Source organism: Gopherus evgoodei, chromosome 6 (genome assembly GCF_007399415.2).
Source record: "Gopherus evgoodei ecotype Sinaloan lineage chromosome 6, rGopEvg1_v1.p, whole genome shotgun sequence".
Classification (NCBI taxonomy): Eukaryota; Metazoa; Chordata; order Testudines; family Testudinidae; genus Gopherus; species Gopherus evgoodei.
The window spans coordinates 76276442-76294949 of NC_044327.1; the positions used below are offsets into that span (position 1 = coordinate 76276442).

General features: G+C 41.0%; 1 protein-coding gene across 1 annotated transcript in view; it reads left to right on the forward strand.

The window, feature by feature from the left end:
• The window catches only part of KIAA0825 (KIAA0825 ortholog), a 226266-nt gene that overhangs the window by 125985 nt on the left and 81773 nt on the right, over positions 1-18508 (forward strand). The window contains 1 exon segment of the mRNA XM_030567980.1: positions 12615-12785. Coding sequence (XP_030423840.1) covers positions 12615-12785 — 171 coding nt within the window.

The window sequence follows — 18508 nt, forward strand, 5'->3', positions numbered from 1 at the left end:
GATGTTGTAGGAAATCCATGCTGGATACCAGCCTTGAAGTGTGGATGGCATATGTTGACTATTACAAGGAGGATACATATGGGCGTTTAGTTTTCTTCTTTGGGCAGGGACAGACCTGCATTTTTTCCCTCTACATCAGAGGTCTCAAATATGCGGCCTGTGGCACCGACTCTGGAAAAATTAGTGAGTGCTCTGCACCCACCGGCAGCCAAGCTCCTCCTCTCCTCCCCCCAGTGTGCCATGTCCCCGCTCCTTCACCTACCTCCCAGCAGTTGGAATAGGGGCAGGGAGAGGGCAGAGTTGGGATGGGAACTTTGGAGAAGGGGTAGAAAGAGGTGGAGCAGGGGTGGGGCCTCATGGAACGGTGGAATGGGCAGGGGTTATAATTGGTTACCAACGAATTTTGAATTTCTCAACTATTTTGATTTGAAAATTGGTGTACAACTACAGAAAGATGTGTATCTGTGCTGTGGCAAGAGTACTATATCACTGTGATAGCAGAGATAACTCAACCAATCACCCCCTTACTCAATAGCTAATTTGCATGCTAAAGTTTCATTGGTTATAGGAGGGAGACTTCACAGATGGTGAATTACATGGCCTGACTGCCACACCTTGTGCCTAGCTGCCACCTCACATATCAGCACAACCACCTACACAACAAAACAACCAGCATGTCCAAATACAAATAGCCCCTCACCCCAGCACACACCCCTTATTTGCCACCAGCATAAATCAACCAAAATCCCCCAACACAACACAACCCAGGCACAAATCAACACAGCTTCCCATCACAACACACATTTGCCCACCCTCACTCATACTTACCATAAACTTGAGTGGCTAAGTGGCAAGTCCTTTGCTAGCAAGCATATATTGGGTTACTGTGACAGCACAATAGTCAGTAGAAAAAATCACTGTAAGATGCTATACAATTTAAGGGTGTAGAAAAAAGGTATATATTATATGAGAAACAGTATGTGACCCTGTAATTAAAAGATTACATGATAACACATAGTCTCAAAGGGGCAGAGAAAAAATTGTGTGTGCAGCCCTAATTTTGGCATGTGTACTTAACTGTGCAGTCTTAACATTCTCTTAGTATAGTTTCTTGTATGGAATGTGGTACAATTTGCAAGCAACACTGAGATTGGTTTAGTCTCAGGATATCAAACCTAATATTGATGCTCTGGTTCATAGAATCATAGAATATCAGGGTTGGAAGGGACCTCAGGAGGTCATCTAGTCCACCCTCTGCTCAGAGGAGGACCAATTCCCAACTAACCATCCCAGCCAGGGCTTTGTCAAGCCTGACCTTAAAAACCTCTAAGGAAGGAGATTCCACCACCTCCCTAGGTAACCCATTCCAGTGCTTCACCACCCTCCGAGTGAAAAAATTTTTCCTAATACCCTAAGGTCCGCTGCAACTTGAGACCATTACTCCTTGTTCTGTCATCATCAGGTACCTCTGAGAACAGTCTAGATCCATCGTCTTTGGAACCCCCTTTCAGGTAGTTGAAAGCAGCTATCAAATCCCCCCTCTTTCTTCTCTTCTGCAGACTAAACAATCCCAGTTCCTTCAGCCTCTCCTTATAAGTCATGTGCTCCAGCTCCCTAATCACTTTTGTTGCCCTCCGCTGGACTCTTTCCAGTTTTTTCACATCCTTCTTGTAGTTTGGGGCCCCAAACTGGACACAGTACTCCAGATGAGGCCTCACCAATGTCGAATAGAGGGGAATGATCATGTCCCTTGATCTGCTGGCAATGCCCCTACTTATACAGCCCAAAATGCTGTTAGCCTTCTTGGCAACAAGGGCACACTGTTAATTCATATCCAGCTTCTCATCTACTGTAACCCTTAGGTCCTTTTCTGCAGAACTGCTTCCTAGCCATTTGGTCTCTAGTTTGTAACAGTGAATGGGAGTCATCCATCCTAAGTGCAGGACTCTGCACTTGTCCTTGTTGAACCTCATCACGTTTCTTTTGTCCCAATCCTCTAATTTGTCTAGGTCCCTCTGTATCTTATCCCTACCCTCCAGGATATCTTCCACTCCTCCCAGTTTAGTGTCATCTGCAAACTTGCTGAGAGTGCAGTCCACGCCATCCTCCAGATCATTAATGAAGATATTGAACAAAACCAGCCCCAGGACTGACCCTTGGGGCACTCCACTTGAAACCGGCGGCCAACTAGACATGGAGCCATTGATCACTACCCGTTGAGCCCAACGATCTAGCCAGCTTTCTATCCACCTTATAGTCCATTCATCCAGCCCATACTACTTTAACTCGCTGGCAAGAATACTGTGGGAGACCATATCAAAAACTTTGCTAAAGTCAAGGAATAACACATCCACTGCTTTCCCCTCAACCACAGACCCAGTTATCTCCTCATAGAAGGCAATTGGTTACTCATGCATGACTTGCCCTTGGTGAATTCATCCTGACTATTCCTGATCACTTTTCTCTCCTCAAAGTGCTTCAGAATTAATTCCTTGAGGACCTGCTCCATGATTTTTCCAGGGACTGAGGTGAGGCTGACTGGTTGATGCAAAACTCTGCCACCTAAGTGGCCAAAAATGAAATGACTGTCAAAATTAGCACTGAAAGTTTTAAAAAAGTTAATACGTTGACTTTTAATAGCATGCTATATTACTCTTCATTTTTTTCATTTTTGACTATACTTTGGTATCGTTGTATGAAAAGGTTTCAGTGATGCGGCCCACGGGCTAATGTACTTGTCCTCATGTGGCCCTCGTGGTGATTTGAGTTTGAGATCCCTGCTCTACATCAATAACTTTTTTTAATCCCTACATTAGGATTTACATGGAGAAAGATGAGTCTCTACACTGTATTCAGTTTAAATTATTCAGAGAGAGGGTTGTTTTTTTTATTTAATGTCCCCACCAATGTCACAAATGTTGTAGTTTTGGTCTCAGTGTTAATCACTTTGTTTTCTTTTTTACTATATTGCTATTGCATATTTAATTAATTTATTTATTGTATATAAAAGTAAAGTTTCTGCGGATGTCGCTTTTAAAAATATATAAATTGAAATAACTATATTTTAATATACATTAGCTTAATTTTATTAGTTTGTTGTTTATGATGAACTAGTGTCATTCTCCTAGTTTGGATTGCACTTTAATCAAATGAGAATTGAAAGACCTCTACCTTTCACAATTGTAAAACATCCGTAGGCAACTACAACAGTTCTATAGATGGAACAATAATACTACAAACATAATGATACTTTTTTTTTTTAGACTCTTTTAGTGGAGTCTAGCACCTGGAAACAGGAGAGCTGGTGCCATGGTACAAATCTCTCAGCATGCCACAAGCAAGTGTTTTGTGAACCACCAGTGGTCCCTAGAACCACAATATGAAAACTGCTGTGATAAACAATACTCTCTTTAAAACTTGAATTGTAATATTTCTGTTCTTTATTTGAGATTGGAAAGGTGGTTTCTTTCTAAGCCTCTCTTTTTCGGTGCTTACAACTTTCCAAATTATATATAATTTATACTGAAATTGATTATATTTATTTTTAAGCCAAAATTTATGTTTATTTGGAAAGCTCAGAAAAGTTTTTGTTGGCCATTTTTGTCTTATGGGAGTTTAGGATAAAAATATTTTTCATTTTCGAAGAAAATTGTTGAGTTGTGAGGTTTTTTTATTGTGTGTGTGAGACAGTTTTGGGGGTTTTTTTTTTCAGTCCGTTAACTCAAAAATATCTTCACTCTAAAACTTACCACATAGGAATGAAGAATACATTTGGCAGCACTTTTATCACATATTTCAGAGGACACAAGAATCCCATTCTTTCAATGTTTACACAAAACACCCTTGCCCTTTGACTTTTGGGGATTTTTGTACATAACTACTGTAAAACCTTATTTGCACAATGAAGAACATGGCTTATCCTTTTCTATATAGGCTAGTTAGTCATCGTCATTATTGTTACCTTAACCTAGTTGTTAAAAATGATGTTTAAATATGTTTGTTTCCTAAGGAATGCAAACCGCAGATGGATGTGATGGTAAGAAATCGAACCATGTTCCCTGAGAATTTTAAGAGCTGCCAAGTTAAAATTTGGGCTTCATGACAAGCAAGGAGGAAGCAGGAGCTCAGATAATTAGAGTTAGTGATTTGTCACACAAAGAAAAGGGATTAGATATAATATGACTATGGTTTGCTTTTCTATATCTTTTATGGAGGAGGTGGGAGTAACTGAGCTTTCATAGCTTATTTAAAAGTGACTTGTAAAGGAGGAAAATGATTTGTCTTTTTTCTGCTTAATGAAGTGTTTTAAAACATACAGAAATAGCCCTAAAAGACACACATTATGTTTGTTTTTTACATTAGAAATTTGTGTCTACCCTGTTTTTCCTATATGTACAGCTGGTGAACTAGTAGTTTTGTGATGTCACAGATACCTGGGGAGACTTCTCCCTCAGCCAGTCCCCCTGCTCCCTGTTACAAGCTAGAGGGCAGCCCCTGCTGAGTGTGGGGGTTGCGGGAAGCACTGAGCCTAGCCCTGTCCTGTCAGCAGCCTGGCTGGAGGAGGAGGGAGAAGAGAAACCGATGTGACAGTGAGTTTTCCCCTTCCACTGACTTTTATTAGCTCTAGATTTAAGCTCTGCAGCCAAATGGCTTTTGTATTCTCGCCCTGCCTTAGTCTCACACACATCGTCCTCCACTCCCAGCAACAACCCTAAGTGAAAGTAACAAGGATGCCAGGAATAGCCCCTAATCCCACGGTTCAGACCGGCAGTGAAGAGCTAAGTTTAAACTGTTCTTATGCAAGCAACAGGCTACCTCAGGAGGCTTCTCCCTCAGCCAGTCCCCCTGCTACAAGCTAGAGGGGAACCCCTGCAGACCCTGCTGAGTGCGGGTGTTGGGGGAACATGGAGCCTAGCCAGGTCAGGCAACCTGGCTGGAGGAGGAGGAGGGAGGACAAGGAGAAAAATGTGACAGTGTGTGTTCAGTTTTTCAGGCTTATTCCAATAGTAAAATTTTATTACAGACAGTACTGGCAGTAGTAATAGTAGCTTTATTTTCTATATCTAAGTCATGCATTGGGAGGGATCCATGAAGTATGCCAGAGAGGTGGGTTGCTTGTGTTTGGACTGTACAGGTAAGAAATGTAATTTACTTCCACTCCTGGCACCGCCCCTTCCATCTGAGGCCCTGCCCCTTCTGGGGGGGCACAGAGTGGGACCCGTACTGGTAAGAGTTGTATTTTACTTTCACCCTCGAAGGGGGGAAAAATGGAGATCTGAGAATGGGAGATTGAGTAAGGTGGGGCTGAAGAGCAGTCTGAAAAGGATCTGAAGGGCAGGTCTAAAAAGGTGGATCTGAGAAGAGGGCAGGTTCTGCTTTGAGTGCTTGTTCATGTCAATTCCAATCAGGTGTGTGTGCGCGCCGCATGCACAACAGCCAGAAGATTTTTCCCCTAGCAGTATCTAGGGGGTCGGCCTGAATGCCCCCTGGAGTCACTCCCTCATGGTGCCCCCATCAGGCATCTGTCAGCTCCTGCCCCAGCAGGGTCCAGTAGAGTCTGGACCTGCACCACTCACCAGTCCACTGCTACAAGGACCTATAGCTTCCCTCCACACCGGAAGCAGTTGAGGTGGCATCAGACCTCCTGTCACTGACTGCACCACCCTCCCTCCAAGGTGGGAGAGGTTGCCGGCACCGGTTCCTGTTCCAATCCACTATATGGGCAAGCCAGCGATGATGGTGCCGAAGAGGGTATCATCCCCTGTGCCCCGACCCCTGGCACTGGTGGCCTGTGTGGGGGAGCTGCTCCAGGCATTGCTCACGGTGCCAAGTGGCTCCGCTCCTCCGTGGTCTTCACAGTCGGAGACCTCTGAGTTGGAAGCAGAGTCATTGCACTCCAGTAGGAGCAGGAGCTCCTGCTCCCCCCGTGACTGACAGCCCTGCCCAGCACAGTGGCCAGAACAGTGCCTGGCTCCTTGGTGGCCCTTCTGGACACCCTGGCTTATCATCAGAGCCAGGGCAGACCCAGGATTCCAGACTGGCTTTGGTGGCCTTGCTGTCATTTGGGCCACCACACACACCCTCCGCACTGCTGCAAGGGACGCATCTGGCAGCTGTACTGATGTCGACGATCTCTATGCCAATTGCTGCACCATGCTCAGCACCGATCACAGCTCCATCAGCAACACCGCCAGTATCACCGACCACATCACCGCCCATGGCGCCGACTGCAGCACCAACTACCACATCATCCACAGCACTGATCGCAGCATTGTCCATGGCACTGACTCTGGCTCCCATGTTCCTCGTTGCTAGGGACCCCAAACGGGCCAAGTGAAGGGAACAGGCTCTGGTACCAGCCACCATCTCGTCGTTCTCATCTCTGGATGAGGCAGTGGCTGGCTCAGCAACCACTCCAGACTTAGAGGGCAGCAGGGCCCTACAGGAGCTGCTGAGACAGGTGGCCCAGAACCTGAAAATTAAACCTGAGGAGGTGGTAGAGACTGACTTAATGGTCGACATTCTTTCCCCTCCAGGGCCATCCCATATTGTGGTGCTGCTGCTGATTAAAATCATCAGCGATGCCATGAAGACCCTCTGGCAGACCCGTCCTTGTTGCCACCTACCACCATGAGGTACGAGCAGAGATACTTTGTTTCCTCAAAGGGGAACGGACACTTTTACACTCACCCCTAACTGGACTCTCTGGCAGTTGACATGGCCAACCAGCGCAAGCACCAGAGATACCGGGTCCCTCTCCCAAAAATCGGGAGGCCAAAAAGCTGGACCTCTTTGGGAGGAAAATCTATTACACGAGGGAAGGGGAAGGGTTGCTGCTCTGTATCGCTAACCATCAGAACAAACTTGCCAGGACCCTGTGGATATTTACTTGGGGTGGACAGCTCATGCTGCTGCCTGTGTAACAGATACACTTTTATTTTTAGACACTAGCTCAATGAGAGCTAGCGCAAATACGTCTACTTGAATGGGAATCACACACACCCCAAGTGTAGACGTAGGCTTAGTCCTCACCCTAATTTCTTACCTAAAGTGGTCTCTGACTTTCTTCTCAACCAGATGATCCATCTGCCAATTTCCTTCCTCAAAACTGATATTACTTGGTGGGGAAGCAAAATTTCCCACCGTAAATGTTGTCAGAGCTTTCCTACTTTCTGGACAGAACAAAGGCATTCAAAAGTTCTCCTAGACTGTTTCTGTATTTGATGACAGGATGATAGGTCAGCCAATATTCACTTCAAAGATGTCAAAATAGGTCTTGAACTGTGTCAAAACACATTACATAATAGACCATTTGGATTCACTTGGGCTGGTGAGGACCCATTCCACCAGAGATCAGGTAGCATTTGCAGCTTCTCTATGAGATATCCAAACTCAGAGATTAAGGGCATGGCTACATTAGAGAGTTAACAGTGGCACAGCTGATGAGTGCACCTGTGCCACTGTAAACTTTCTAATGGAGCCACTCAAAATTAACAGGAGAAAGCTCTGCCATCAGCTTAACTACTCTAGCCTCTGCGAGCAGCTGTAGCCATGTTGGCAGGAGAAGCTCTCCCATGACATAGCGCTGTCCACACTGGTTCTTATAACTTATGGTGGTAACATAAGTTAGGGCGACAAACTATCGTGTAGACATAGCCTTATAAAGAAGTTACCTAGAGTTCAGTTCACACCTTCACTAAGCAGTACTCCTGAGTTGAGTGCTCCAGACCTGATGCCCACTATGGGAAAGCTGTTCTTCAGTCACTCTACTCCATGTGTTGAGTTACTGCTTGTGAGTCACCAGAGGTAGAATAAATGTGAGCAATCACTTGCCTTCTCCATGTCTACAGAGTCTCTGTAAAGATGGATTCTGTTGAGGTGAAGTAACTGGAGAGTGATTGCAGCCACCCTACCCTTTATACCCTTAGCTGCTGGTGTGGACTTAACAGAGAGTGCTATTCAAAAAGATTCTGGTCCCACACATGTAGGATGCATGTGCACTAGAAGTGGAATACATGTGGGCAATACATCTTGAAGAACCACAATTACTATAGGGTAAATAACCATTGTTTCTGGTTCCCTAATCCACAGCATTGTTCTCTATTCATAGATTATAAAGCCAGAGGGGATCACAATTATTATCTAGGCTGACTGGCTGTATAACAGAGGTCTGAGGAAGTCCTTGAATTAATTCCTCTTTGAACAAGTGCATAACCTTAAAAAAAAATCCATGGCAAGTTGCTCTAATGATTGATTACACTCACCGTTAAAAATTTGCTCTTTATTTCCAGTCTGAATTTGTTTAGTTTCAACTTCCAGATAAAAAGAACAGGAGTACTTGTGACACCTTAGAGACTAACAAATTTATTTGAGCATAAGCTTTTGTGGGCTACAACCCACTTCATTGGATGCATGTAGTGGAAAATACAGTAGGAAGATATATATACACAGAGAACATGAAACAATGGGTGTTACCTTACACACTATAAGGAGAGTGATCAGTTAAAGTGAGCTATTAACAGCAGGAGAGTAAAAGAACTGTTTGTAGTGGTAATGAAAATGGCCCATTTCCAGCAATTGACAGGGAGATATGAGGAACTGTGTGTGTGTGTTGTGGGGGTGGGAGGTGGGGGTGGAAATAAGAATGGGGAAATAGTTTTTCTTCCAGACATTGGATCATATTCTTAGTCTCTGATTCCATGTCTCTATCCTAATGCCTGCTTCTATAATATGGAACAGCAGGCAGCTACATTCTTAGTTTGTGTGGAGTAACATTTTCCCTAAGGTACAAGAATTCTATCTTTTCCTCTCCGTTTCCTGATAATACTGAAGTGTCCTGATTAATTAAAGCCCCTCTTGCCACCTTGAAATACAGTTATATTAGTAGTTAGGAAATTTACAAACATCTTCTTTCTACAGTTATTGTTTCGTTAAGCACCTTAGCAGAGTCAGAGTGCCTGTAGAACATATTTAACCTCTAAACTCAAAGAAAAAAATGCTTGTTTTACAATACAGTATGCTATGATCTGAAAAAGTACATAGTATTGCTTCATGTACACACTACAGCTAGCTTCTTTTTTTTAATGTTTTCCTACACCTCTTTAATGGTTTGCAAGAACTTTGAACTCAGTCTTCAAGGTCCAGTTAAAATATATTTTAAATGTTCGTTGAGATTGAAAAAAATGTTCAGAGTTCTCTTCTGAGAGTTTGGGAAGATATTTTGGAGTAACATAATTGTATAGAATGTTTGTAAATGTGTTGGCTTTTAGGAATTTATTACTTCCTGCTCATTGAAGAGCTGAAGGTGATGTGGTATCAGGCACCTGAGGTATTGGCAGGCCCAGATGAAGACCATAAATGCAAGGCCATAAAAAAGTTGTGACATGGGGCCTTCTATAGCTCTGTCCCCAATCTGTGGCTCTGGCCCCTGCAGTGGTAATGACAGGTGGACCTCTCCCCTCCTCAGTAGACAGGGGCAGCAGTATGATGCTCCCCCAGAACAAAAGGTCTTGGAGTTAATATCCCATTGAGATGCATGGTACAGTTCTTACTTCTGAGAGCTATTGTTTCTGGCTGGCTGCAGACTCAGACAGACATCATTGCATTAGTTATACTCAGTTATGCTTAGTTATACATTTTCAAGCAAGAATGAAAAAAGTAGGATTTTGGCATGTGTTCTGCTGGAAGCACAGGCCTCTAAGAATGGCAGCAGTGATGCAAATATTATTACCTGTTATTTTTGGGGCAGGGAGAGTGGGGAGGAAGCAGCAGCACTACTAGCAGTAGAAACACAAATATGATATTTTCTTTTATCCAACTCTTAAAAGTATAACAGTGACTGTTAATGCCAAAACATTTATTCTGAATTTAGGGGAAGTTCAGATCTGGATATAAAATTCATAGCTCTGTTCTATCGCTATATAGGGGCCCAAAATTGGACCACCAAATCCAAACACTCCCAGACTTTTGGCATATTTGGACAGGGCCATCGCTACCCATACACAAAGTACGCAGCTACGTAGGGCACCAAGAAATTTGGGGCACCACATTTCCAGATGCCCTGTCCAGCTGCATGCTGCTCCAGCCCCTGCTCCACCTCTTCCCCATGACCCCCGACCCCTGCTCCACCCCATCCCCACCTCTTGCCACCCCTGCCCCATCCATACTCCACCCTTTCCCCAAAGCTTCCACTCCTGCCCCGTGTCTTCCCACTCCTCCTCCACCCCAGCCCTGCCCCCATTCCCCTGAAGACTGCAGCAGGGCTTGGCCTGCACTCAATGCATGGTAAGTGGAGCAACCTGGCCCCAGCCTGCTCCACTCCCCTGGCTCCCAGCCATGTCGCTGGTGAGTGCTGTAGGGCGGTTTACCCCTTGCACCCCTCCCCCCGGCTGGGAGTCAGGAGCGCAGAGCGAAGCGGTCTGGGGCTAGGGAGTGGTTCTCCCCTGCCCCCGCAGAGGCCTGGGGCCAGCCCCCCGCAGAGGCCTGAGGCCCAACATAGCCCCCTCGCAGAGGGGCTGTGTAGGGCACCAAAATGGCTAGGGACAGCCCTGCATTTGGTTCTCAGCTGAACTCCATCACTAAGAACCATCTCTGCTTCAAAGGGATCTGCCACTCCTTTTAACTGAGCCTAGTGTGCTCTGATTGGCTGCTTCCCTGCAGCTTTTCTAGGCAGGTCTGGAAGACTTTTTCTGCTCCTTTCCTGGGGCAAGGTGTGGTAGGACAGTGATGCCTCCAGCAGGGGGCTCAAAGGACCTGGTACACCCCATCATGCACAGTTTAATCATTTTTTGAAATGTTACATTGCAAAAGTTATAAAATAAAAATATTAAATATTATTTTTTAAAAAACATGTGATCGAGTAAAACAAAATAAAAATCATCAAGCAGCATTCTAAAGTCTGGCTGCATGCTAAAGCAGGGCTCCCTGGTTGATGTGACGTTATTATATGTTTCAAGCTGTAACCATTGAAAATAAAATGTTCAATTTCTGGAAAAAATAACTGTTGTATGAGTGTAATGCTTTTTGATATTAGTTCACTGACAGTTTCACTTGTTTTCAAACCCCACATATTTAGGGTTGTGGAGAGTTAGATTGATGTCTCTTTTCATTCAGATGTCATATTCATTAACTGTATTGTGCAAACAGAGTGTTAAACTGACAAGGTGACTTGCCAAGTGACAGTGTATTGATATGATGTCCCAAACCATTAATATATGGTAAAGGGGTGTTCTTGATTTGCTCAATCAATTTTTTGCAACACAATGTTTTTGTCTGCAAAATACTGCTAAGAATGTTTTCTGAATTAAAACCTTTAACTGGAATGTTCCCCACCTGCCTTAGCTAATGGATAGTGAAATCTTTGTAATAGTTACTTTGTAATATGACATATGTAATTGAAATATACCAAAGAACTATAAACTCTATTAACAAAAGCTGATTTTTTTTGTGATCACATTAATATAGGGACTGAACTTCCTGATTTCTAGTTTTAGACAACATTGTCAACTCTAAAAAAAAAAAAACTTCTGATTAATATTACTGTGTAAAATAAATATAATGTTATAAAGCAAAATTGACATATATCTTAAGGACTTCTTGTGTGTTTTGCCATAGTTATGCTAAATAACATTGCCAGTAAGAGCAACATTTACTGTGGAAAAAACAGTAAAAGCTTAAAATACATTATTGTATGTAAGGTAAGAAATTACAAAAATAATTTTAATGTTTGCAAACAACGGTAGGGTTACATGCATCATACAGAATTTTATTTATAAAAACATTCGTCTACAGAATGTGTGCATCTTAGTGAATTTTATTTTAGTTTGGAATCAAACCAAAGAAGGTCAAAAAGAAAAAAGCAATCACTACAATCCGCCAAGATGTTTACTGAGTAACAATCTTGTTGTGGGTTATGATCAGATCAGTATTGATGGTTCTTTGATTATGGTATCTACCATAATCTGATCGATACAGGAGATTTATTATGTTGTATTTGTAATAAAATTTCAAATGATCATAATCAAGATCAAAGAGTAGAATACAATGACAGTTTGGTTGATGGAGGAATCAAGTTTTGAGGCAATTGAAGAATACTGCCCAAAGATGATAATAAGAGATTTCTCAGATGTGGCAAGTTTTACGTCACTTACTCCTTTTCTTTCTCTCTCATCCCCTCAGATGTATGATTTGGAAATGGGACTGGAGATGGGTGGAGCAGAAATGCAACTTGCTTTGGTGATCCTTGCTTGGCAGACTAATCCTGCAAGGAGACTTCTCTGACTGTCGTAATTTAGAGTAGTCTTTAGGTTTGTCCTTTGTTTGTTTCAGCTCCCAGCCTACTCCAGGACTGGAGGAGCAGAAAAGTGGTTTTCCACTACCTTTCTCCCCCATTTCCTTTGTGCACTGAGTGCATCTCCACTGGATGCAGGGATCTGAGCCTTTAAAAAGGGAAGTGACACAGTTCAGACTATGATATTAGATTATCTTGTGTCATAACAAATAATAAGACTGACTTTATATAGTGTATTTTAATAAATTTTAGTTTTATCATAAGCATATTTTACATAATATCTACTAAGAAATAAAATAAATGCCATGACTTTTTGTTTGGACAGCTACCCAAGAATGCCTCAGAAAAGGAAGAAACTTCTGCTTAACTTTGTATCAACTCAAATGTCTTTCTCAGCTTATAAAACTCTTTTTGTTTATGGAAGAAAGAGTTGAAGAACTTTCTGCAGAAATTCTGTTGTGGCCCTGTTTCACTGAGAAGAACAAAAATGTTCAAGGTAATGTGTAATTTTCTTTACTTACTGTTTTCAGTTTGTGGAAAAGGATCACTTTGTATGAATTCCAAAGTAAATTAAATTAAATTTGCAGTATTATAAAAATAAATTGCAGTATGTTTGCATTTTTTCTCCAATCTCCCACCATATAAACAAGTATCTTGCAATATCTAATTAAATATTTATTTTAAATAATGTAGATGTATATTTAAATTGTAGATTTTGTGGGAAAGAATTTATACTTGTATGTAGAAGATGTGATTATATTATAATTATTTCTGATATGGAGTGAAATACACTGCCTAATAAACATTTTCTACACACACACACACACACACACACACACACACACACACACACACACACACACACACACACACACACACACACACACACACACACACACACACATATATATAACAAAATAATATATGGAGGTTTCCACTGCTGTGAATATTCCTGAGCTTGTTCCATGGAGGCTGCAATTCTTATATTCAGTGGGGAAATCACTGAACTTTGAACTCTAATTTTAGGTCAGTTTAATGTGTATTTAAATGTACTTGTTTTAATTTATAGCTTGATCCTGCAAACACTACTGAGTTGTTCCATTGACTTCAGTGGGACATCTCATGGCAATAAGCACTTTGCCCAGAAGTAAATATTTGCAGAATCAGGTCTTTGATTGTATTTCCCTTTTCTTATTTTATTACTGGACTATCTCCAGAAATATCAGATGAAGAAAATGTGTAACCCTGCAAGCTGGGAAATGAGATGAAGAAAATCTACTAGCTGAGAAATGGTGTGCCTATAGTTTGTTCCTCTTCTCAGCTTTTTTACCCAATGCACTTAGACCAGGTCACCAATGAGTAGATGGTCTGAAGAGCTTTAGCTAGGCTGCGAGAAAATTTTACACTAAAAATGAGGCTAGGCTGCTCAGGGAGTAGGATAGGTAGAGTCGTGTACTTTGTATCTCTGCACCAAGCTATGGGCTGGGAAGAAATGTATCCTGGGAGTATGGTCTAAGAACACTAATATGAAGAAGCGTAGGAAGAAAGAATAGAGAGGCAGACAACTTGTCAATGGAGTAGAGCAGTGGTTCGTGAAATGTTACTGTTAGTTCTCAGGGAAAAATTCCCTGATGGTGGACAGAGTTGTCCCTAGGAACCCCAGGCAGCATGGTGCCAGCAGCCTGGAGTGCCTGGACTTCCAAGAGCTAGGCAGATCAAAGCAAGAATATCTATCACACTGAGGTGATTTAAACTTCAAGACTCCTTATAAGTAATGGAAAGGGAGGTGGATCTTTTTTGCTGTTTTTAAATTTAAATAGGCAGTTAGTATTTGTTTTTTAAATTATTATGAAGAACAAGTTTAAGCTTTGTTGTAATGTGTGTTGTTTGCCTGGACTGCTCAAGACCTGAATGCTTGTGTAGGAGGAACTCTTTGAGTTGGCTTCTTAAATACCTTCATGCTGTTTCACATCTGATACTCCTTGATGAAACATAGCAACCTTATCTTATAACAGGCTTATTCAAAGTGATGATATATGGAGATATACCTATCTCACAGAACTGGAAGGGACCCTGAAATGTCATCAAGTCCAGCCCCCTGCCTTCACTAGCAGGACCAAGTACTGATTTTTGCCCCAGATCTCTAAGTGATCCCTTCAAGGATTGAATTTACAACCCTGCTTTTAGCAGGCCAATGCTCAAACCACTGAGCTATCCCTCCCCCTACGAAAGTAAGATCTTGGAAGAGTGGTGCCATTTTCATAATGTAATGTAAATACTGTAATGATAAATAATAATAATAAACTGTGTAATAAGCATGTCATAAAAACAAATTTAATATTTCCAAGATCACTGCTTTTATAACTTATACTCAGGTAAAGGAGAAAATCCCTGGAAATATTCATTTTTAGGAGGGGGTTCACGAGACTTGACATTTAGTGAAAGGGGTTCACACGTTGTTAAAGTTTGGGAACCACTGAAGTAGAGCAATGCATTCTTAACCTGAAACTGTTGGACACTATGTCAGTAAAATAAAGAAATAGAAATCATTTTGTGTTAAAACAACACTAAATTAACGTAAAAGTATTTTATATGATATATTGAAGCTCATTTAAAATTTGCATTTAATGCCTTCTGGTTTTCCTATTGATTTCAATGCGGAATGAATTTCTTTCTCACTCTATCATATTTTCTTCCTGTTAGCAGGAAATTGTGTGCCTTACTTAACTACATTAATTGTAGTGTTGTTTCTCTTTTCTTGGATACAAGTGTAATTACTCTAAGGAACTCTGAAAACAGGAAAACAACATGATTGTGTTTAACAAAATATATTTTGTACAGTAACACCTTTTTATCTCGTTATTTAGAGTAATATATATTTTAAAAGAAGGAATGTTAACAAAGAAATGTTCTGTTTTCCATGAGGCATATTTAGGCCCTGACCCTGCAAACATTCACACATGACCTTAACTTTACATAAAACTGTTGGTGCTGAATGGTTTGAGCTTTTCTTTTCCCGAATTTTTCCACTCATTTATGACTGTCTGTATACTCATATTGTCTCCTAAGTGGTGGCTCTAGCTTCCATATCTGAATAGGTGAGTGTCATTAGATCAGCTTCCGTGGCAGCATTCTGGGATGGAAGGCTCCCGTGGTTCCAAAGGAAGTACAAAATTTTGGTCACTATTTAACAAATGTGATGATATATTTAATAGAGATTAGGGCAGTGTGACTAGCTAACACCTTTTTCAGACTTGCTATTCCGATTAAGGTGATCTGGATTTATTCAGAAAACCATTCTGAAGTACGTCAATTACTAAGAAGAAATATGAAGTGCAGACATGGCCAGAGAAATAAGAAAACAGTGTTTGAGAAGTAAAATATTAGTTAACATTATCTTCACTTCAGTTTTAGTGACTACCTGAAAGATAGTGGGAGAATGAGAACTATGTTTACAGTTGTTCCAGCTTTCTGTCAAGAATTCAGAAGGGAAATAAGATATTTCTGTCAATGTCCTATATTATCCTGATTAATCTAGATCACTGTCTCACTGATAAAGCCTCGATTAGAAGGACAGCTTAAATAAACCTAACAAGGATACTTTATTTTAGGCTGGCAGATGTCCTGCTTGTGATATAGGACTAGGAAAAGTAACAGCCATCTTGTGTACTTTTTTGGAAGTATCTTATTTCCTATTAGAGGGCTTAGAAAATAATGTACTTTTTAACTCAATGAGAGTTTGCACTAGCACTGTAGGTAATTTGAGGATTTGTACAATAAATAATAAAAAAGCAAATATTGCACTGATATGATGTTTTCCCAGACATCAAATAGAGGCCCTACACTTGTTTATTTTTCCTCTTGGCTATATTGAGTATCTGTAGAGGCCCTTATTAGCCTTGTATTTAAGTCATACCAGGAAGTAACAGAATATTTTTTGGCTGTTGCAATAACAAGTTTAGTTGTTCTTAGTTCAGAATGTCATGTGGGGACTTCAGACTTGATATTTAGAACATTTGTAAAGTTCCATCAGAAATAAAGTAGTTCTTTGGACGGTTTCTTTTTTTTTTTTTTGGCCAGAGGTGGTATCTGAGTTTTATCTAAACCAGTAGGATTCTTGGCCCTCATTTTTCCCTAGACCCAGCAATGACAGAGAGCAATGGCTGCATAAATTGGATGTAAGAAGAACACTTGGGGTTTATCTCAGAAGAATCAAAGATTTCAGATCTTCTGACAGATTGTCTGTACTCTTAGGGGGTCTTAAGAGGGGTCAAATGGCTTCTAAGAGTTCCTTAGCTAGATGGTTAAGGGATTGTATTAGGGAGGTGTGTGTAGTTAAGGGTAAAGAGACTCCCAGGGTTTGTAAAGCTTATTACACTAGTACTAGAGCTGCTTCTTGGGCAGAGAGGTCGAAGGCTTCCACATTGGAAATTTGCAAGGTGGCCACCTGGGCTTCTCTTCATACTTTTTCATAGCATTATTGCTTGGATGTAGTCTCTTCCGCAAATTTTGCTTTTGGTAGGAGGTTGCTTGTGAAACAAAAAAAGAACAGTAAAGAAAAGAAAGACATATAGTTCACACTTCTAGCTGCCAACAAGACACATTTCTTTGCAGCGTGAACAATGGAAAGCTTTGAAGATCAATTTAGGCGATTAAAAATAGATGTTACAGGGAAGTACTGCCCACCAGTACTCTCTTATGGTAACCCCATGGCAGACAATAGCACCGAGGGACACACTGAACCAAAGTGAACTCTGTAGGGAGATGGCTGTAGCAATTGTACTGAGGTGACATGGACAATTCTGTGACTTCAGTTTGAGAGTTCTGTGTCTGAAATTTTGTGCAAAGTATTCAATAGGTTAAATCCCCCAAATTGTTTCACATAGATGAACAAAAATGATCTATGTATTGCATTCTCTATTATAATTTATTTTCAGTATGCTTTTTAAATTCTTCATAGGTTTATTTCTTGACTACTTCATCTTCAAACATTGCAAAAGCAGGTATTCCTCACTGAGGACTATATATATACCATATTTTAAGCTTAAATCCAAAATATACTTCAAGTATGCAACCACAAATAAGGTATCTGAAAAATGATTTAACTGATATAAATACTTGATTCGTGCTCCACCAATTCAACAATATATAGAATTTGCTTTTAGAATTGCTAAAACAATATACTTCCGAGAGGCGAATATGCATGAGGAATTTCTGCCAAAAAGCATTTTTGGGGGGGGGGGAGTCATAAACCACTCAAAATAGAATGTGAAAGCGCTTTGACCACCAAATTGTAGTGTGTCACCAGGGCAAATCTACATTTCTTATCCTTTTGAGAAAAAGGTAGGTTTGGCCATCAGGGCTCTCTAGCAGGGGGTGGATATAATTAACCCTTTCCTTGTTGGTCTTTCACCACACTTGCTCTCATCTATTTACATTCCATTGAAATCACTGGAATGTTCAAACATACCTAGTACATTCAGCATCACAGGAAGTGTGTTCTATTTGAAGGAACCTGGAACATTCAGTAGCAGTCAGGGTTAAGTGTGAGATCCTTATTTAGAATGAAGAATACACTGACAAATTGCATTTTCCTTCCATCTTTAAGATGCGTTTTCTCTCTTTCCTCTGGCTTTTCAGAAGCCTCTTGTTGAGACTTTTAAAAATCAAAAACATCTAACATACTTTCATCTTTCTCTCGCCTTTTTTCCATTCCACTGAGAAAGGTGAACTTTGGACAGATCTGATAATGAGTGCCAAGAAAAGCTTTTTCCAGTGGAGCTCTTTGAAACACCCTGGGCAAAGTTGTCAAGCCCTTAGGTTTACAAGCTTTGCCTCAGGGGACCAAAAAGATTTACCAAGGTCTTCCTTTCACAGCTTAAGAAGAAGAAATCTTTTACTTTACATCTATTTCTAGAAAGCATAATAAAAGGAAAATAAGATCAAATTTACAAAGTGCATCATCTTAAAAGACAGTGTTTGAAGTTGTACAGACTTCAGCAAGACAAATATGATCTTTGCTTTGGTCCCAAAGGTATATGCAGCTATAGCTTCTGTAGTAAATTTTTTTTCCAAAGGAACAAACTGATGGGAAGATGGAATTTACAGTTAGAAAAACATAATTTTTAATCTGAGATGTATATTTCTTCTGTTTGGTATGCGAGAACAAATTAGAAGTCCATGATGGAGCACAGAACCTAGGAGGACTTCAAATCTATT